The sequence below is a fragment of the Notolepis coatsorum genome (genome assembly GCF_963971535.1).
Source record: "Notolepis coatsorum genome assembly, chromosome: 1".
Classification (NCBI taxonomy): Eukaryota; Metazoa; Chordata; class Actinopteri; order Aulopiformes; family Paralepididae; genus Notolepis; species Notolepis coatsorum.
The window spans coordinates 193,243,778-193,265,506 of record NC_140165.1 but is presented as its reverse complement, the minus strand read 5'-3'; the positions used below and the strand labels follow the sequence as shown (position 1 = coordinate 193,265,506).

General features: G+C 46.2%; 1 protein-coding gene across 2 annotated transcripts in view; it reads left to right on the top strand.

Annotated features, from left to right (window-relative positions):
- The window catches only part of LOC311241537 (transmembrane protein 87A), a 164,254-nt gene extending 143,266 nt beyond the window's left edge, over window positions 1–20,988 (top strand). For both annotated transcript variants that reach the window (XM_084330386.1, XM_084330385.1), the window contains exons 20-21: window positions 657–687; window positions 19,239–20,988. In XM_084330386.1, the coding sequence (XP_084186512.1) occupies window positions 657–687; window positions 19,239–19,280 (73 nt within the window). In that variant the 3' untranslated portion in view covers window positions 19,281–20,988. The remainder of the gene's footprint in view (window positions 1–656; window positions 688–19,238) is intronic.
- Window positions 20,989–21,729: the final 741 nt, after the last annotated feature.

Here is a 21,729-nt window from a genome sequence, read left to right as displayed (position 1 = left end):
TCAGTAAATTGTAATGAACCAAATGAGAATATCAATATTTTTTTTTTTATCTTTGACTGTGAATAACACCATGCTCAAATTGACCAGACCTGAAAAATCTAAGCAAATTAATAGATGGAAGATGATTAAACAGAAGGTTTTGTAGATACAGTACTGAATTCTGCCATCCGGACACATGCTATTTGAAATATGATTATAGAATATAGAATATCAGGCATAAAATGGTTATGCGATTAAAATGCGATTAATTAGATTAATTAATTACAAATCCTGTAATTAATTAGATACATTTTTTTAATCACCTGACAGCACTAATATGAATATGATATATATAGGATTATATTCAACATACCCTGAGAAATTACATGGTATTTTGAATTATATATGATATACTGTATATAGGATTCTATACGACATACCTGAGAAATTACGTGGTATTTTGAATTATATAAGATTCTATACAACATACCCTGAGAAATGTCATGGTATTTTGAGTTACACAATGGTGTATATAGGATTCTATACACCTTTGAATCATACCCAATGTTACATAACCAGTTCAGTCATATTTGATATGAAACATTATATGATGTATTAATAGTCTTCCATCACCATTTCCATCCATTGTTAATGGTTTGTTTTGTATTCCCCTTCAGTGCCCTGCCTCCATTACTGGACTCAGACGAGGTAAGACCAGGGTCCTGAAATAACTCTCGTCCCTGAAGACGAGCGTAGTCAGACAGTGCAGTGGTGCAGTGGTTGGAACCTGCCTGTGGTCTGTGTGGAGTCTGCATGTTCTCCCTGTGACTTTCCTCCCACACCATATAGACATGCTTGCTAGTTACATACTCCTGTCATGACCCTTGGCGAAGGCGCTGGAGGTTACTGCTGGAGTTGGTCTCCAGGCTGTAGCTGCCCATGCGGGAGATTAATAACTTAGCTTAGTCTCTTGTGGGCAATTTTGATGAACAGTGATTTTGGTCGTTGACGATAGCTATTTTCGGATATGTGCGGTCTTCATTCAAACTCTTCCAAACATACCGAAGGATATCCCACGTCTGTTACCTCATACCCAGGTCTGTTACTTGATACCCAGGTCTGTTACCTGATACCCAGGTCTGTTACCCTACCTGATACCCAGGTCTGTTACCTGATACCCAGGTCTGTTACCCTACCTGTTACCCAGGTCTGTTACCTCACAGGTCTGTTACCTGATACCCAGGTCTGTTACCCTACCTGATACCCAGGTCTGTTACCTCACAGGTCTGTTACCTGATACCCAGGTCTGTTACCTCACAGGTCTGTTACCTGATACCCAGGTCTGTTACCTGATACCCAGGTCTGTTACCCTACCTGATACCCAGGTCTGTTACCTCACAGGTCTGTTACCTGATACCCAGGTCTGTTACCTGATACCCAGGTCTGTTACCCTACCTGATACCCAGGTCTGTTACCTCACAGGTCTGTTACCTGATACCCACGTCTGTTACCGAAGTCCGTTAGGCCACATACAAACTCATATCATAGAGGACCCAACAGGCCTCTGACCAATTTTGGGTCCTGAGCCAGATATTAAGAAACCACAGACGAGATGAAAAATCCCCAGAAAGATAACAGGTTGCAATACCTGGTCTGGACAGAAGAGGGCGCCACCCATCACTGTTACCAAGGTTACATCATACTGTTTATCCTCCCTGTTGTCATGGCGAGCAGAACAATGAGACAGTGCTGTGCTCATGTGTGTATATGTGCAACTGCACATCTGTATGCGTGTTCATGTATGTGTGTTTGTGCATGTGGTTGTGTGTGTTTGTTTGTGCACGCGTGTGTGTGGTAGAAGGGCATTTTGTTTTTCTTCCACAGACAAAAATCGTTGCGACACATCTGCCATTTATGATTCCCCTCCAGACACAAAGCAATCTGACGCAGTCGAGGAAACCATGTGTTTTATATAACGCAGCATGAAAAAAAAAATTCATAATATAACACAGCATAAAACATATAGCCATGAGATTTTTCATACATATGATTTATTTATCTTATTAATATTATATATATTTGATATATTATTTATATTATATTAATAGTGTGTTCCTTTAAATGTATTTTGCAGCAACCCAAATATCAGTCCTAAAATAGCAAAAATCCAACTTGGATAATTTCCCCTTTAACACTTTCAGTGCCCAGCAGGGAGCGCACATTTAGTGCTTGAATGCCCACCATCCACTTCAATGTTAGCATTAATATCGCCTAATCTATGTTTTAAATTATGGCTATGTGTCTAATCTGCCCGTCGCTTATCAATGACTCATTTTCCAGTTAACATTGTCGAAGCGGATTGTTTTTTTATCCGTTCATTTCCGTTTTATAGCATTTTGAAAAGCCCTCGTTTTCAAGGGGGGAAAAAAGAATCAGTGATAAACGCCCTGTACTGTAATATTCTAGAACGTTGTAATTTTTCGGCCTATTTATGAATAGTTTTCAAATAAACGCTAGATTATCGATAGTATATGTGTACGTATGCACGATGGTGCCGCAAGCTGAAAATCGATTATCTTAGTTCCTGATCGCTCGCACAGTCAAACAGCCATATCACATATAGGGGAAAAGCTTATATCTCCGTGAAAACAGGTCTGATTATCCTAAGACTGGTAAAATAGATTCCTTACCTGAGATCAGATGGTATCCAAATGGATTATTCCAATTCCTGATCGCCATTCCAAAAATCTATAATTTTATTGATCCAACGCGTATACTGTAAAACACATATTACACGCTGTGCTGAGGCTCCACAATGACTGGGATCATCTCCGGTTACATGCGTGAGAAGTAAAATGTGGATTCCGGAGTTTTATTTTCTCATCCATTTTCATTGAGTCCATTCCAAAAGGGTGCATTACCATCTGGGAGACGATAGGGGGCGCTTTTTTCACATCTGAGCTCCTGGTGGAGCTTGTTTCCCAACGGTAGACTCGGTTGATGAAATATGAATTCAGATCGCTAATGTGTGGTGTTCTGGTCTATTGGGGCCCAATTTTAGTGTTCACTAAAAGAGAAATGATACAATGAACTATTTTATTTCTTTGGCTGAGACTCATTGTCCTTGGCTAATCTTCTGTGAAGAACATAAAAAATTATAAATTTTCATTGGGTGCACCCCCCCCCCCCCCCCCCTTCACATTTATATTGCATACGTTAGGGTGACCAAACGTCCCCTTTTGCCCGGACATGTCCTCTTTTCACGCCCTGTCCGGGGCGTCCGGGGGGGGTTTATAAATTCATTGAAATGTCCGGGGTTTCATTGTTTTTCAGTTTCAGTTTCAGTTTCACGGCCCTTTGCGAGCATCTGAAGGCTCGGGACTGCATTTTTCGCAGAACATATAAATTACCGAATTAAAGCGCTATTCGTTGCCGTTCGAATGCCATCTGAATCGCCAAAATCCGTGCCTCGGTTCTCGAGTTACATGCCGATATGTCAGGCGTGCAACTTTTTACATGCATGGCGAGCCAGATTACTCCCGGAGAAGCATGCAGCTGCAGAGCCAGCGGCGCTCTCAGGGCCGCGCGCTGACGGCCGCGCTGTGAGGGCCGCGCTGTGAGGGCCGCTCAGCAGCGCCACCCACCCAATGGCTGAATTGGAGTATTGCACTGTGCGGGCACAGCTGCGAGATCCGCGAGGGGCCGCCGCCAGACTCACACAATATCTTGAATGAATGCGTTTATTTATTTCGAACATAAATTGAAAATAAATAATAATAAATAAACAGATTAAAAAACAAACACGCAGGAGTATAGAATGAAGTGTAAACGTATGTATTCCTACCCCCTTGATTGATTGATTGATTGATTGAAAACTTTATTAACAGATTGCAGAATGGGTACAATACAGTACAGCTCAATACACACAATTGTTAAGGGGATGCAGACCAGAGAAAGACTTTCGTCTGGTTTACATCAGGGTCCCCCATTTTCAATTCATCATAACATAATATGTACATGTACATACATGACATACAGATAGACAGTATTCAGTATACCTTCACACTCTATTATCTTATGCAACTCATATTCACTCCACAAACTGAAATATACATACATTGTTGAATGAACAGCCTGTTTCTTGAAGTTAGACTTTCCTCTAAATTGTAACCCCCCTCTCTATAACAGAATTTTTGGATGTTACCCGGGAGTGAATTGTTTCGTGCTTTAAACATGATTTGTGCAGTCTTAAATTCAGCCAGGTCCCAGAGTTTCATGGCATGTGATTAAAAAAATAGTGTGTTTGTGTGTTCCAGATATCCTACCTTATTGATAATCAAATCAAAATCAAATGTATTTGTAAGGCCCGACAACACACGTTAATGTCCCTTCAGGCCCATGTCCCTTCAGGCTATGGATTTGCGGTGTTTTCCAGCTTATACAAAAAATATATATATTATTTTAGAATATTGCAACTATACTACATAAAAACGTGAGTACACAAGTTCAACTCATGTTCAGCCCTATGTTACTCATTAGCACTAAAAGTGATTTTTCTTTATTGTGTACGAAACTTCAGAATGTTATCTTTCAAAAGAGACCAGGCTTATGCATGTGCTATAAGCATAAAGTATAAAGATAAGCTTTGCAAAAAAAGTATGCAGTCCTCAAGTTCAAGTAAAAAGAAATTGCCACTTTTCTGGGCGCATGTTATGTGGTTAAATTTGGGATATTGCAACCACTGCAGAAAAATGTGAGTACACAAGTTCACGTTCAACTCAAGTTCAGACCTATATGCTACTCTATTTCATTAGCACTAAAAGTGATTTTCCTTTTTTGCATTAGTAACTTCAGAATGTTATCTTTCAAAAGAGACCAGGCTTGTGCATGTGCTATAAGCATAATGTATAAAGATAAGCTTTGCAAAAAAAGTATGCAGTCCTCAAGTTCAAGTATAAAAAAGAATTGCCGCTTTTCTGGGTGCATGTTTCCAAGCATAATGTTAAAACAATAAAGGCATCTTTGAGTAAACTTTGAGTAGAGATTCAAGATTCAAGAGGTTTATTCATCACATACAGTACAGTACACAAGACATAGTGAAATGAAGGTGGCCATGCCCGCTTCGATTGTATCATTAAGTATCTCGAGGCTGGGGCCAGCATGTCCTCTTTTTTGGAAATCAAAATATGGTCACCCTAGCATACGTGGTGTTCAGGTCCACTGGATCCCAATGTGTGGAAATTGTAGGTGAAAACAAGTAAATATGGTATGGTGTATGTTACAAAGGATCAGATTAAACCGAATATATATATTTATTGATTGATATATATTGCATAGTATTTGTATATCGTTTGATATCCCTTGTATATTCCTTGTACATATACACGGAATATCCCTTTAGCCCAGACCATAATATTTCATTCTCCTATTGGACAGCGGTCCACAGGCGCCAGAGCCATGCCTCCGGAGTCAGGTTCAAAGTCACCGTCAAGACATGTCTGTACATGCCCGGCCTTGCCCAGGGATACGAGACAGAAATGAGGTTGGCACTAGATTGTTCGCCGTGCATATAAATATGGCGCAGGTGAATACAGAAGTAGAGTTACCCAATAAGTTGAAGCCTCACCCACGATACTCCGTGCGGTGAAGTATGGCCTGTTTGGCCCCAAATAGAGCATTGAGACCGCGTGCGAATTAATAACTGAATTGTCAGAGTTTGGCGCTATACCGTCGAGTGCGACATATTTCTATTAAGTCAGTAATAGTCTATTTGTGTATAGTGTATCGTGCGGCTAAAGTTCTACAGTGACCAGCATCACCAACGCTTCCTCGTATCAGCTAGAGTGCTTATCCAGGCTGGGCTGCTTTCATGGCGCTTTCACCCGAGGAGACCTAGACGAGAACCGTGTGGACATGTACACTGGATTAATCTACCCGACGACTACATAGCCCTTTGCGGCTGGATTATATTTGTTTTGGTCCTGTGATTTATGGAGCGGAGAATCGCCGACGCCTACACGTGTGGGATTTACCCTGTGAGGAGACCAGTCGAGTCTGCGCCTCAGAGAGCCTGAGGCCGGCTAGCTTTCTTCACTGTGGAGCTACAGTCTATGGAGAACAGCTGTATTCGTCTGTGGATCAAGAGACTATTGCACCGTCTCCTGTACTTGGAGTCTCCTTAGTCATCGTTGACCAGACTCTCTACTACCGACAGATCCTCTACCCCTGCTGGCTTACAACCGGGGGGACCCTTCCAGTATCTCCCGCTATATATTACTAGTGTACCATAGATATAATTCCCTAAGATTCAGGTTGTATAATTACCTCCTGCGTAACCAGAGAATGGACATTCATTATTGATTTGCCTACGCACATTCCTTTGCCTTATAAGCGCATCCAAAGTATAATAGAGAAGTATATTATGTACCTTTTGCTGCAATAAATACTTAATTATCACTTTGTGTGGAACCGATTCATTGTGGGAAGTGTTCATCATATTTATATATCATGTACTGTATGGCCAGTAATTAAAGTACATAAAGCGGTAGTGGTTTAATGATACCATACTTATCAATACAGTCAGGGAATTGTACCCCTCAGTTACAATTGGTCCTTTGAGCCAGAGGGTAACTAGTGTAATATTAATATAGTGGTATTAATATTGACATGGCCAATGATGAACACTCCACAAAACGGTTCTCCTAAAGTAGATCGCCCGCAGCGTAGACGGCAGACACCTCAGTACTTAGAGGATTACGTTGCCAATATACTACCTAGCTTTCTACAGACGGTAAACGCGGAAAAAGTAGATAGTAAAATTATGTCCGACCCTATCGACCAGGCTACCCCGCCAATAGAGGCCCTAGTGGGTTCTAACGTAACTGACCAAGCTCACGGTGGAGACCAGGAGGGACCTGACATGACTTTACCCCCCGCCAAGACCGAAGAAGTAGTCCCCGGAGAGCTCCAGGATAAAGACAGCTCTCCAGGGATGGAACTCTACCCGCTACAAGAAGAGGAGAGCACCCCGGAGATGGATCTCCAGGACTCGCCACAGGAGAACAGATCTCCAACGAGTACTGCCAGGAGCGGATCACCTCAACCAGCGTCTTCCCCCAGCGAGGCGGACAAGATGCTGGCACAGGCATTCCTCGCCAGCCTAGCAGCCTCAACAGAGCGCGATCGACTCCAAGCACAGACGCTTAGTGAGCGCGAACATTCTTCCATGGAAAGAGAACGCCTTCAGGCGCAGCGACGGAGCGACGAAGATCGTATACGTCTAGAGATTAGACGCCTTCAGACGGAAGAGAATATGGTAAGGGATCGGGCCGAAGCCCAGCGCGCCGCCGCCGAAGCCCAGCGCGCCGCTGCCGGTGCCCAAAGAGAAGCAGAGCGCGACCTCGCTCTCACCAAGCGCGAAGCCGAGCGCGACCGATTACAAGCGCAGATAATGGAGCAGCTGATCACCAGGGCAACACCCCCTCCCTCCGCACGGGGTTCCAGGGCCTCGTCAAGACAAGGGTCAAGGGCACCCTCCCCTACCCGATCAAGCGACCCTGAGCCCGACCACCAGAGAGAGCCTATACCCCCCTCCGAACCCCTTCCCCGACCGGTCCAAGTGAGACCCAGCTACAAGGAAGAAACGGTCTACACCGCGGAGAGGCTAAATAGACGACTACAGGATCTAGAGGACCTGCCAGAGGAAGAAGAAGAGGGAGAGGAGGAGAGTCAAGCCCAACAGCAGCACAGTACTCCACAGGACCAGGAGGTCCAGTACAGCCCAGGCTTTACCCCCGCGGCTCTGCGCTACAGACCCCCGACTCAATTCACGGGTGAGCTTGACGCACGACCAGCCCCGAGGAACAGCACCTGGATACGCGGGCCATGGTACCCAGCAGGTACCAGCCCACCAAGAGGCGTAAGAGGAGACTCGCCTAGGAGGCCTCTCTTCCAACGCTCACCGATGTGCCAGCCATCCATGGCATCATACATTGGCACACCGACGTTTCCGGACTTCACCCACGAGAACAGAGCACAGTACACGGAGCTACGAATGTGCCTAGAGACAATGATGTCCGATGTAGCTGATGAACCGTACAAGTATGCTATCCTACTGAAGCACCTCAAGGTGCCCCGAGCGCACAATATAGCGCTGGCCTATGCCACCTCTACTACCCCATACACAGCGGCTCTAGCAGCACTCGACCAAAGATATGGACGCATATGGGACTACGTAATACAAGAGATAAGGCATATTGACCGCCTACCCCCAGCCACAGACAATCGCTCACTAGATGACCTGTCTATCAAGGTACAATCCCTGGTAGGGATGCTGGGGGCGCAAAGAGAAAAGGGTATGCACGAACTGTACGCGAACTCTAATGTCGAGAGGATTTTAGAGAAGCTTCCGCCCGCCCGACAAGAGCGCTTCAGGCGGCAAAGAGACCACCGTGATCCTAACGGTCCCGAGCCATCCCTCCTAGACCTAGCCGACTTCCTGGCGAGAGAAGTCAACAGCCTACGGTTGGATACGTTCATGCGGAGCACACCAAGCTCCAGAGAGGGACCTAGGAGAGCAAACGATGGCCGCAGATTGGTGACCGTCATGCACCAATCAGAATCAGTACCGAGCAGCAAGAACCACAGTACCCCCTCGATGAAAGAGAAGTGGAAGATGGTGTGCCCGTACTGCGAAAAGGAACACTGGTTGTCACAATGTGACACGTTCAAGAAGATGACCGCCGACGAGGTGAGTCAATGGATAAAGTCCAACCGACGCTGTTACCGATGTGCGCGCAGTCACATGGCAGCCGATTGCCGCTTAAAGAAGAGGTGTAGTCGGTGTGACGGAGCCCACCTAGATGTCCTACACGACAGTAACAGAAGAAAGCCTGCACCCTCAAGCAGCACAAAGGCAAGTGTTATGTACATTGACCCCGCCAGCAGCGGGGGCGCCCGGGTGCTCTTAAAGGTGGTCCGCGTAACACTGAGTTACCAAGATAAGGTCATGGACACTTACGCCGTCCTTGACGACGGGTCAGAGAAGACCCTTCTCCTCGCGTCCGCTGCGGCCCAGCTGGGGCTGCGGGGGAGCGAAAACCAGATGACGATTCGGACAATAAGAAGAGATCTAAAGACGATAAAGGGCGAGAATGTCTCCTTCACTATCGCAGCAAGCGGGCAGCCAGAGAGACGGTATAGGATTACTAACGCTTTCACCAGCCAAGAAATAGGCCTGTCGCAGTACACCTACCCCATCGCCAAGCTGATGGATAAATATGTGCACCTGCGTCAACTACCTATACCGCTCATAGACGGTGCCACCCCGACCCTGCTGATAGGCTCCGACCATGCAGACCTCATCGTCCCGATTGACCGGGTCCACACAGGGCCCAGAGGCTGTCCTGCAGCAGTCGAGACCCGCCTAGGATGGACATTACAAGGCCCCCTCGCTAAGTCTCTTAACCGAACAGCAGCCACTAACTGCCTCCACTCCAGAGTGACAGAAGAAGACACCACCCTCCTACAGCATGTAGAGAAGCTATGGACACTAGAGACAATGCCCTTTAAGAACGAAAAGAAAGACATTCGTTCCAAGGAAGACATTTACGCTATAGCCCTCCTCGAGCAGGGGACAAAGAGAGTCAAAGTCAACGGAGTGATGAGATACGCAACTCCACTCCTGAGGCGAGAGGGTATGCCTACCTTCCACGCCCCAAAAGAAGCGACGGAGCGGTATCTATTGAACACAGAGCGGCGCCTAGCCAGAGACCCCGCTCAAGAGACGGTGTACCGCGCTGAGATTAACAAGCTAATCACAGCGGGACACATAAAGAAAATTGACATTAAAGAGGCCGATCAGACGACCGAATCATGGTACGTGCCGCACCACAAAGTCCACCACAACGGCAAGGATCGTATTGTGTTCAACTGCAGCTACCAGATCGGATCACAAAATCTGAATAAAGAGCTCTTGCCCGGCCCAACACTCGGCCCCTCTCTACTAGGCGTGTTACTACGTTTCCGCCAAGACAAGGTGGCCATCAGCGGCGACATCAAAGGGATGTTCCTGCAGGTGAGACTAGTGGAGGAGGACAAGCCCCTGCTGCGGTTCCTATGGAGAGAGAGGATCGGGGATGAGCAACCAGCCATCTATCAATGGGAAGTCCTCCCTTTCGGAACCACATGCAGCCCATGCTGTGCTACGTTTGCACTGCAAAAACACGTCGCAGAGGACCCAGCAGCTGATGAAGAGGTCCGACAAAGTGTAGGAAATAGTTTCTACGTGGACAACTGTCTGCAAAGCGTCTCGACGCCAGAAGAAGCCGAGGCCCTTCTACTCAAGCTCCGCGCCTCCCTGATCAAAGGCGGCTTTGATCTCAGGCAGTTGGCCAGCAGCGACCCGCAAGTATTGCGCAGCCTCTCCCCCGAGGACAAGGCAGCAAGCAGCGAGACCTGGATGGCGACCATCCCAGGAGAAGCCCAAGAAATGACATTAGGACTAGTCTGGCGCTTCAAAACAGACTCGCTCCATTATAAACACACACCCCTGACCAAGGAGCAGGGAAGGTCGACTGCACTACCGACCACCAGACGGAGTGTATACAGAACACTCGCCAGACAATATGACCCGTTGGGATGTATTCTACCTTACACCACCAGGGCAAAGATGATTGTAAGAGCGTTATGGGACAAGGACCAGGGCTGGGACGACCCCATACCCGAACACCTTGCATCCACATGGAGAGAGTGGGAGACGGAACTCAGCTCACTCCCAGGTGTCAACATACGCCGCAGCTACTTCCCACCCACAGTGAGGCCGGAGACGTGCCAGATGGACCTGCACGTCTTCAGCGACGCCTCCGAAGTAGCCTACGGTTCGGTGGCCTACTTGCGTGCCCGAGAGGAGGGAGGAGAAATACATACTGCTTTCATCCTGGCTCGCTCAAGAATAGCCCCACGAAAGCAACAATCTATCCCGCGTCTAGAGCTCTGCGCAGCCCTAGCAGGAGCGCAACTCGCCACGTTAATCCAACGTGAACTCACTATTCCGGTGCAAAGAACAATCTTGTGGTCAGACTCCACGACAGTACTCACATGGATCCGGTCTGATTCGTGCAGATACAAGGTCTTCGTGGGAGTCAGAGTCACAGAGATTCAAGATTTAACAGAAGTAGCAAGCTGGAGGTATGTGGACACAAAACACAACCCAGCTGACGTCATCACCCGGGGAATGTCCCTGGATGACCTCACCCGTCACAACCTATACAGTGACGGGCCAGAGTTCCTCAAGCTCCCGGAAGAAGAGTGGCCTACACCCACCCCACGGGAAGCGAGTAAAGAGGAGGCCGAAAACAAGAAATCTATGTTCTGTGGATTGAACACACTCGTCTCCACAGACCCCGACATAGACGATTGCCTCACCCTAGAGAGTGCGCAGCTAAAGACATTCCTGTGGCACCACCCAGAGGTTCAGCTCACTACTGACATTACAGCAGCTGACTACGAAGAAGCAGAACTTCTTCTACTACAACGAGCCCAGAGAGACTCGTTCCCCGATGAGCTAGACTGTCTACAGGGAGCAAAGCCCGTCCCATCAGACAGCAGACTGCTCCACCTAGCCCCCGAGAGCGACGCCCATGGTCTCATCAGAGTGGGTGGTCGTCTGCGGAGAGCTCCAGACTTACCGGATGACGTCGAGTACCCGATATACAAACAGCCGACACAAGGTCACAGAGCTGATCATAAAGAAATACGACGAGGATGTGCATCACGCCGGGGCAGAGAGAGTCTTCGCGGAGATCAGACGTCGTTATTGGATACTGCAAGGGAGAGAAGCAGTGCGGCGCTTCCAGCGAACCTGTCTAGACTGTCGTAAGTGGCGAGCGCAGCCCAGTATACCCCGGATGGCTGACCCACCTCCCTGTCGCCTCCGACTCGGCGACAAGCCTTTTCACTCCACCGGTATGGACTGTTTCGGCCCGCTGTATATAAAGAAAGGAAGAGGAACCGAGAAGCGGTGGGGTATTGTACTCAAATGCATGACCACCCGAGCGATGCATATAGAACTCCTTCCAACCATGAGCACAGACTCATTCCTTATGGCCTTCCGAAGATTCACATCGCGGAAAGGCAAACCGTCTATATTATTGTCCGATCACGGGACAAACTTCAAAGGCGGAGAAAGAGAGCTGAGAGAGAGCTTCCAAGCTATGGGCCCAGAACTTAAGACCCACCTCGCTCCATCCCAGATTGACTTCCAGTTTAATCCCCCGAACGCACCTCACTTCGGTGGAACTTGGGAACGAGAAGTACGTTCAATAAAGACAGCCCTGTACGCCGTGCTTGGGGCCCAGACCGTGGCGGAAGAAGTCCTAATGACAGTCCTCACGGAGATCGAGGGAGTATTGAACTCAAAGCCCCTCGGTTACGTCTCAAGTGATGTAGCAGATGTCGACCCAGTCACCCCCAACACACTCTTGATGGGGCGGCTGGACCCCGCGCTACCACAGACAATGTACAGGCCTGAAGAAGCGAACGGCCGAAGAATGTGGAGGTACAGTCAAGTATTGGCTGACAAGTTTTGGAACAGCTTCCTACTCCACTATCTACCGTCTCTACAGACCCGCCAGAAATGGGTGAAAGAGAGAGACAATTTGACAGAAGGAACAGTCGTCATGATTATCGACCAGTCACTACCCCGAGCTATGTGGCCGGCTCGCCGCGTAAGCAAAGTGATCACCGGTGCCGACGGAAAGGTCCGAGCAGCCGAAGTGCTCGTCCAAGGACGGATCTACACCCGACCCGTGACTGAGGCTAATAGAACTGCCAAGGCTCCCCGATACTATCGATGACGACCATGACCCCATGACTTTGTGAACTGCCCGACCCCTCACAACAGACATTGAGTAGTGGACAGTGCGGTTAATCTGTCTCTGCTTAGCTAATTAGGTGGGACTAATTAGGAGGCGGCTGTTACAAAGGATCAGATTAAACCGAATATATATATTTATTGATTGATATATATTGCATAGTATTTGTATATCGTTTGATATCCCTTGTATATTCCTTGTACATATACACGGAATATCCCTTTAGCCCAGACCATAATATTTCATTCTCCTATTGGACAGCGGTCCACAGGCGCCAGAGCCATGCCTCCGGAGTCAGGTTCAAAGTCACCGTCAAGACATGTCTGTACATGCCCGGCCTTGCCCAGGGATACGAGACAGAAATGAGGTTGGCACTAGATTGTTCGCTGTGCATATAAATATGGCGCAGGTGAATACAGAAGTAGAGTTACCCAATAAGTTGAAGCCTCACCCACGATACTCCGTGCGGTGAAGTATGGCCTGTTTGGCCCCAAATAGAGCATTGAGACCGCGTGCGAATTAATAACTGAATTGTCAGAGTTTGGCGCTATACCGTCGAGTGCGACATATTTCTATTAAGTCAGTAATAGTCTATTTGTGTATAGTGTATCGTGCGGCTAAAGTTCTACAGTGACCAGCATCACCAACGCTTCCTCGTATCAGCTAGAGTGCTTATCCAGGCTGGGCTGCTTTCATGGCGCTTTCACCCGAGGAGACCTAGACGAGAACCGTGTGGACATGTACACAGGATTAATCTACCCGACGACTACATAGCCCTTTGCGGCTGGATTATATTTGTTTTGGTCCTGTGATTTATGGAGCGGAGAATCGCCGACGCCTACACGTGTGGGATTTACCCTGTGAGGAGACCAGTCGAGTCTGCGCCTCAGAGAGCCTGAGGCCGGCTAGCTTTCTTCACTGTGGAGCTACAGTCTATGGAGAACAGCTGTATTCGTCTGTGGATCAAGAGACTATTGCACCGTCTCCTGTACTTGGAGTCTCCTTAGTCATCGTTGACCAGACTCTCTACTACCGACAGATCCTCTACCCCTGCTGGCTTACAACCGGGGGGACCCTTCCAGTATCTCCCGCTATATATTACTAGTGTACCATAGATATAATTCCCCAAGATTCAGGTTGTATAATTACCTCCTGCGTAACCAGAGAATGGACATTCATTATTGATTTGCCTACGCACATTCCTTTGCCTTATAAGCGCATCCAAAGTATAATAGAGAAGTATATTATGTACCTTTTGCTGCAATAAATACTTAATTATCACTTTGTGTGGAACCGATTCATTGTGGGAAGTGTTCATCATATTTATATATCATGTACTGTATGGCCAGTAATTAAAGTACATAAAGCGGTAGTGGTTTAATGATACCATACTTATCAATACAGTCAGGGAATTGTACCCCTCAGTTACAGTGTAATTTTTTTTAATTCTTTTACATAAATTGTTGTGGCTTTGTTGTTCTCCTTTAAAGGATAACTCCACTTTTTTTTTAAATTAGCTTATTTAACATCTTCCCTGGAGTTAGACAAGAAGATGCATACCTTTTTTGTCTCTGTGCGTGCATTTTAGCTTTGGGAATAGACGCTCCGTTAGCATAGCTTAGCTTCATCACTGGAAGTGGGGGAGGACAGTAGCCTTACAGTGCCTTACAGTGTATTGCAAGGTCTGACATTGACCAAACTTGATATGCATGACCTTGGTGGGCTCTAGGTCAACTCCTGAAAAGGGGGTCAATGTCAGACCTTGCAATCAAAAGTTAGGGGGCTAATAACCCTTGCCATAATTTCAGTGCGCCCCTAACTTTTGATTGCAAGGTCTGACATTGACCCCCTTTTCAGGAGTTGACCTAGAGCCCACCAAGGTCATGCATATCAAGTTTGGTCAATGTCAGACCTTGCAATACACTGTAAGGCACTGTAAGGCTACTGTCCTCCCCCACTTCCAGTGATGAAGCTAAGCTATGCTAACAGAGCGTCTATTCCCAAAGCTAAAATGCACGCACAGAGACAAAAAAGGTATGCATCTTCTTGTCTAACTCCAGGGAAGATGTTAAATAAGCTAATTTAAAAAAAAAGTGGAGTTATCCTTTAACAAGGGTTAAAGGAGAACACCACACAAGGGTTAAAGGAGAACACCACACAAGGGTTAGAGGAGAGCACTACACAAGGGTTAAAGGAGAACACCACACAAGGGTTAAAGGAGAACACCACACAAGGGTTAGAGGAGAGCACTACACAAGGGTTAAAGGAGAGCACCACACAAGGGTTAAAGGAGAACACCACACAAGGGTTAAAGGAGAACACTACACAAGGGTTAAAGGAGAGCACTACACAAGGGTTAAAGGAGAACACCACACAAGGGTTAAAGGAGAGCACTACACAAGGGTTAAAGGAGAACACTACACAAGGGTTAAAGGAGAACACCACACAAGGGTTAAAGGAGAACACTACACAAGGGTTAAAGGAGAACACTACACAAGGGTTAAAGGAGAACACCACACAAGGGTTAAAGGAGAACACCACACAAGGGTTAAAGGAGAGCACTACACAAGGGTTAAAGGAGAAATTACACAAGGGTTAAAGGAGAACACCACACAAGGGTTCAAGGAGAGCACTACACAAGGGTTAAAGGAGAGCACTACACAAGGGTTAAAGGAGAACACCACACAAGGGTTAAAGGAGAACACCACACAAGGGTTAAAGGAGAACACCACACAAGGGTTAAAGGAGAACACTACACAAGGGTTAAAGGAGAACACCACACAAGGGTTAAAGGAGAGCACTACACAAGGGTTAAAGGAGAACACACAAGGGTTAAAGGAGAGCACTACACAAGGGTTAAAGGAGAACACTACACAAGGGTTAAAGGAGAACACCACACAAGGGTTAAAGGAGAACACTACACAAGGGTTAAAGGAGAACACCACACAAGGGTTAAAGGAGAGCACTACACAAGGGTTAAAGGAGAACACACAAGGGTTAAAGGAGAGCACTACACAAGGGTTAAAGGAGAGCACTACACAAGGGTTAAAGGAGAACACACAAGGGTTAAAGGAGAGCACTACACAAGGGTTAAAGGAGAGCACTACACAAGGGTTAAAGGAGAACACACAAGGGTTAAAGGAGAGCACTACACAAGGGTTAAAGGAGAACACTACACAAGGGTTAAAGGAGAGCACTACACAAGGGTTAAAGGAGAGCACTACATAAGGGTTAAAGGAGAACACACAAGGGTTAAAGGAGAGCACTACACAAGGGTTAAAGGAGAGCACTACACAAGGGTTAAAGGAGAGCACTACACAAGGGTTAAAGGAGAACACACAAGGGTTAAAGGAGAACACTACACAAGGGTTAAAGGAGAACACCACACAAGGGTTAAAGGAGAACACCACACAAGGGTTAAAGGAGAGCACTACACAAGGGTTAAAGGAGAACACTACACAAGGGTTAAAGGAGAGCACTACACAAGGGTTAAAGGAGAACACACAAGGGTTAAAGGAGAGCACTACACAAGGGTTAAAGGAGAACACTACACAAGGGTTAAAGGAGAGCACTACACAAGGGTTAAAGGAGAGCACTACACAAGGGTTAAAGGAGAACACACAAGGGTTAAAGGAGAGCACTACACAAGGGTTAAAGGAGAGCACTACACAAGGGTTAAAGGAGAACACACAAGGGTTAAAGGAGAGCACTACACAAGGGTTAAAGGAGAACACTACACAAGGGTTAAAGGAGAACACCACACAAGGGTTAAAGGAGAACACACAAGGGTTAAAGGAGAGCACTACACAAGGGTTCAAGGAGAACACCACACAAGGGTTAAAGGAGAACACACAAGGGTTAAAGGAGAGCACTACACAAGGGTTCAAGGAGAGCACTACACAAGGGTTAAAGGAGAACACACAAGGGTTAAAGGAGAACACTACACAAGGGTTAAAGGAGAACACACAAGGGTTAAAGGAGAGCACTACACAAGGGTTCAAGGAGAACACCACACAAGGGTTAAAGGAGAACACCACACAAGGGTTAAAGGAGAACACCACACAAGGGTTAAAGGAGAACACTACACAAGGGTTAAAGGAGAACACCACACAAGGGTTAAAGGAGAGCACTACACAAGGGTTAAAGGAGAACACACAAGGGTTAAAGGAGAGCACTACACAAGGGTTAAAGGAGAACACCACACAAGGGTTAAAGGAGAACACCACACAAGGGTTAAAGGAGAGCACTACACAAGGGTTAAAGGAGAACACACAAGGGTTAAAGGAGAGCACTACACAAGGGTTAAAGGAGAGCACTACACAAGGGTTAAAGGAGAACACACAAGGGTTAAAGGAGAGCACTACACAAGGGTTAAAGGAGAACACTACACAAGGGTTAAAGGAGAGCACCACACAAGGGTTAAAGGAGAGCACTACACAAGGGTTAAAGGAGAACACACAAGGGTTAAAGGAGAGCACTACACAAGGGTTAAAGGAGAACACCACACAAGGGTTAAAGGAGAGCACTACACAAGGGTTAAAGGAGAGCACTACACAAGGGTTAAAGGAGAGCACTACACAAGGGTTAAAGGAGAACACCACACAAGGGTTAAAGGAGAACACTACACAAGGGTTAAAGGAGAGCACTACACAAGGGTTAAAGGAGAGCACTACACAAGGGTTAAAGGAGAACACACAAGGGTTAAAGGAGAGCACTACACAAGGGTTAAAGGAGAACACACAAGGGTTAAAGGAGAGCACTACACAAGGGTTAAAGGAGAACACACAAGGGTTAAAGGAGAGCACTACACAAGGGTTAAAGGAGAGCACTACACAAGGGTTAAAGGAGAACACACAAGGGTTAAAGGAGAACACCACACAAGGGTTAAAGGAGAGCACTACACAAGGGTTAAAGGAGAGCACTACACAAGGGTTAAAGGAGAACACTACACAAGGGTTAAAGGAGAGCACTACACAAGGGTTAAAGGAGAACACCACACAAGGGTTAAAGGAGAGCACTACACAAGGGTTAAAGGAGAGCACTACACAAGGGTTAAAGGAGAGCACTACACAAGGGTTAAAGGAGAACACCACCACGGGGCGCCCAAGTGGTGAACCATGTAACGCGCTGCGTCGCGGCACGGCCGACCCGGGTTCGATTCCCGGACCCGTTGTCATTTGCCGAATGTCTTCCCCCCGCTCTGTCTTCCGTTCTTCCTCTCTCTCTCTCTCTACTGGACTGCCCAGTAGTAAAATGCGATAAACGCTAAAAAAAGAATCTTTAAAAAAAGGAGAGCACTACACAAGGGTTAGAGGAGAACACCACACAAGGGTTAGAGGAGAACACCACACAAGGGTTAAAGGAGAGCACTACACAAGGGTTAAAGGAGAACACCACACAAGGGTTAAAGGAGAGCACTACACAAGGGTTAAAGGAGAACACCACACAAGGGTTAGAGGAGAACACCACACAAGGGTTAAAGGAGAACACCACACAAGGGTTAAAGGAGAACACCACACAATGGTTAAAGGAGAACACCACACAAGGGTTAAAGGAGAACACCACACAAGGGTTAAAGGAGAACACCACACAAGGGTTAAAGGAGAACACCACGCTAGGGTTAAAGGAGAACACCACACAAGGGTTAAAGGAGAACACCACGCTAGGGTTAAAGGAGAACACCACACAAGGGTTAGAGGAGAGCACCACACGGGTTAAAGGAGAACACTACACAAGGGTTAAAGGAGAACACCACACAAGGGTTAAAGGACAATACCACGCTAGGGTTAAAGGAGAACACCACACAAGGGTTAAAGGAGAAACCACGTAAGGGTTAGAGGAGAACACGAGGACAGGATTGACATGCTGTTATGTTCTTTATATGTTGTGAACTGGTTGTGATCCACCTACTCAGAACCCAACGTGTGGGTTCAACATAGAGGGGGAGCAGAAGAGAAATGCGTTGTTTGCTCCATAGTTTTACTTACTAAGAAGTAGTTCACAACAGGGCTGAACAATTCATTTTGATCCAAATCGAAATATAGCCAGAGCGTGATATCTAAATCACAGGAGGTGCAGTATTTGTTATTAAACATGAAATGTGTGTCAAAATTGTGTGGTGCCACATAGATGCCCCTGCCTACGAATTTTATTCTATACACTAAAGAAGACATCTTTGTACAGATCCTTGCAAAAATCACACCATGATCATTTCCATATGTTTTTCAATGAAAATGAGAATAATGATCGTTCCCTCCAGCATCGCCAATCTTATTGCAATATCAGTCTAAATAATCGCAATGAGATATTTTTGGTTCAGGTTGTTGTATTGGACCTATTAATAATCCATCAGTGTGATTCTAAATGTCTTCTGTTGTCTGTCCACAGGAAACCATGACAACAAAGTTTGAGATGTCCAAGATGGAGTAGAGCAGAAGAGAGATGGAGGGGTGGAAGGAGGACGAGGATGAGAGTCTTTTACATTAAATGATGTGAAGAACGCACATTGTTTAGTTGGACTGATGGATGAAGGAGTGATGGATTAATAGAAGGACAAATGTATGGATAGTTGGATGCATGGAGGGAAGAAGGGGCTGATGGGCGGATGATTAAGGGATGGCGGGATGGATGGATGAACGTATAAACAGACTGATGTATGAAGGGAATGCACAAAAAGCGTGTTTTCCAGGAGGACGTGGTCAGCGTAAGGGCCGGGCCACACTGATCCGGCACAAAACACAGAGCAAACAGACCAAGGTATGACTGTCGGTTTGTTTCTAATTGGAACCAGAGATGTTTATTGCCTAGCTAACGTAATCAGAAACAACCGCTTTTTGCTAACAAAGAAAAATACAGGTTGGTTACCCTTTCCACCGGTTCCATAAAGGTGCATTCTCTCGGAACAGACACACATCTGGCAATCAACGGCTCAGTACAACAAACGCACACTCTCGGATCACTGTGGTCCGGCCCAGAGGCCCCCTGGTCTCTCAGCTTTGTTAGCCTTTCTGTACATACACTGAGATGAGGCCATCAGCAAAACAAATGCTTTTTATTTTTATTGCCTGTTTGTATTTATATATATACAGTATATATATATATATATCAGGGATGTGATTGCGCCTTAAGAAAAAAACCTGAAAATTTTCTAAACGATATTTTTATTTTTTTTAAACACTCCATTTGAATGAATGAACACGTTTTATTTGTATATATTGAACTGTTCACAGGGAAGAGGAAGGTGGGAGAGGAAAGGGACAAAGAAAATGAATCAAATATATCAGTGTCCCCCTAAAAATTTTGAAGGGGGTCATCTTGACCCCTCCCAAGTCATCCTGGCTCAAACACTAACGTTAGGACCTTATCTTTTCTTCTTTGCAACCAGATTGTGCAACACCTGTAACTGCCTCCTCTCGAAGTCCTGCCTACTGCGAAGGGCTGCAGTTGGACTAATGGACTCTTTTGCTTTTCTTTTGCTCTCAGGTCGATTTTGAGAATGAAGGTGGTGACATTTCTCCATCTCAGCTTCTTGGTTATGTCTAGGTTGGCTTCTGTACCTCATGCTTGAGAGTTTGATGTTTCTACAGAGCTTCACATTAACTGGACAATGCTTGCTCTCCCTTGAGTAGTGTTGAGTGGCAGACTGCGGCACTGCTTGCAAGTAACCTTCCCTGGTTGGTCAGTTTTACAAAAGCAATCCAGTGTTAGTGTGTTTCCTAGTGTGTTGACGTCTTTACAGCATCTCGCGCCACTCAACAAAACTGCTAACATTATCGATAGCCAATGAAAATCTGTTATGCAAGAATAGCAGGTCTGATAAATGTTGCTTTTGCGTTTCACTTAGACCAGGTGGGGAAATAATCAAAACGTATTAAAACAATTTTTTTTTGTAAGAAATATGAATATTTTTTTATCATGATTTTAGGTCAGAAAAACCAGAAATCTGGTTAAAAAAACGGAAAAATCACATCCCTGATATATATATATAATATATATACAGTCTATTTTCATGGAGGTGGTCTTGTGTCACAATGAGATTTTGTTTGCCTTTTTGCCGTTTACTGTTGAGATGTGATTAAGCATCGCTGGTTTGTTTTGACTTTTTATATTTCTGTCCAATAAAATGTTTTGGACCCTTTTTTTGTACCTGTAGGAGGACCCTTAACCCTTTCACTGCCGCACTACCAAACGGTTAACCCTTTCACTGTGACAATACAGAAGGCTAAGGAGAATGAGGCGGTTGAGGTTATTTATTGTAAACCCGGGGAAGGACAAGGGGGCAGGTAGTGAAGTGCTGGGAGTGAGAGACAAACCGGCGATGGGTGTCCATGCAGGCTGGTGATGTCCGTAGAAGGGTGCAGGCCGGAGGGGTGAGGTCCTACACACAGGAGAACAAATGTCAATACGACACAGGATACGGAGTACACAGGTTACACTAGGAATCTCACAAATATTGTGTTTACGGTTCTAGAGGTCCAGAGAAGAGTCCTACTACCACGGACGGACCAGGGGTGCAGGCCTCTTATCCTGGCTCCGTGATGGGGTGATAGATAGCTCACAGGTGTGTAGGCCGGCCCAGGTAGGCAGACTGATGGTGAGGCGGGAACAGGGAGAGACCCATATAAGGCTGTGGAGACCTGCTGACAGACAGGGGAGAGAAAGGCCCTGGATGTGGCTGTAACAGCCTCGGAGACTGCAGCAAAGTCGTACATTTATATTAAATGTGTGCTTCTCACAGTGCTTTAGCCTGTATTAAAACGATTATTAAGTGGTCATAATTAGTTCAGCTTTTGCTCAATGATGCTTTGAAACGGGATATCTTTGAAATATAAAGTCAAGATGTTATGCTGGCCACTTTGCTCCGCTGTCTGACAGAGGA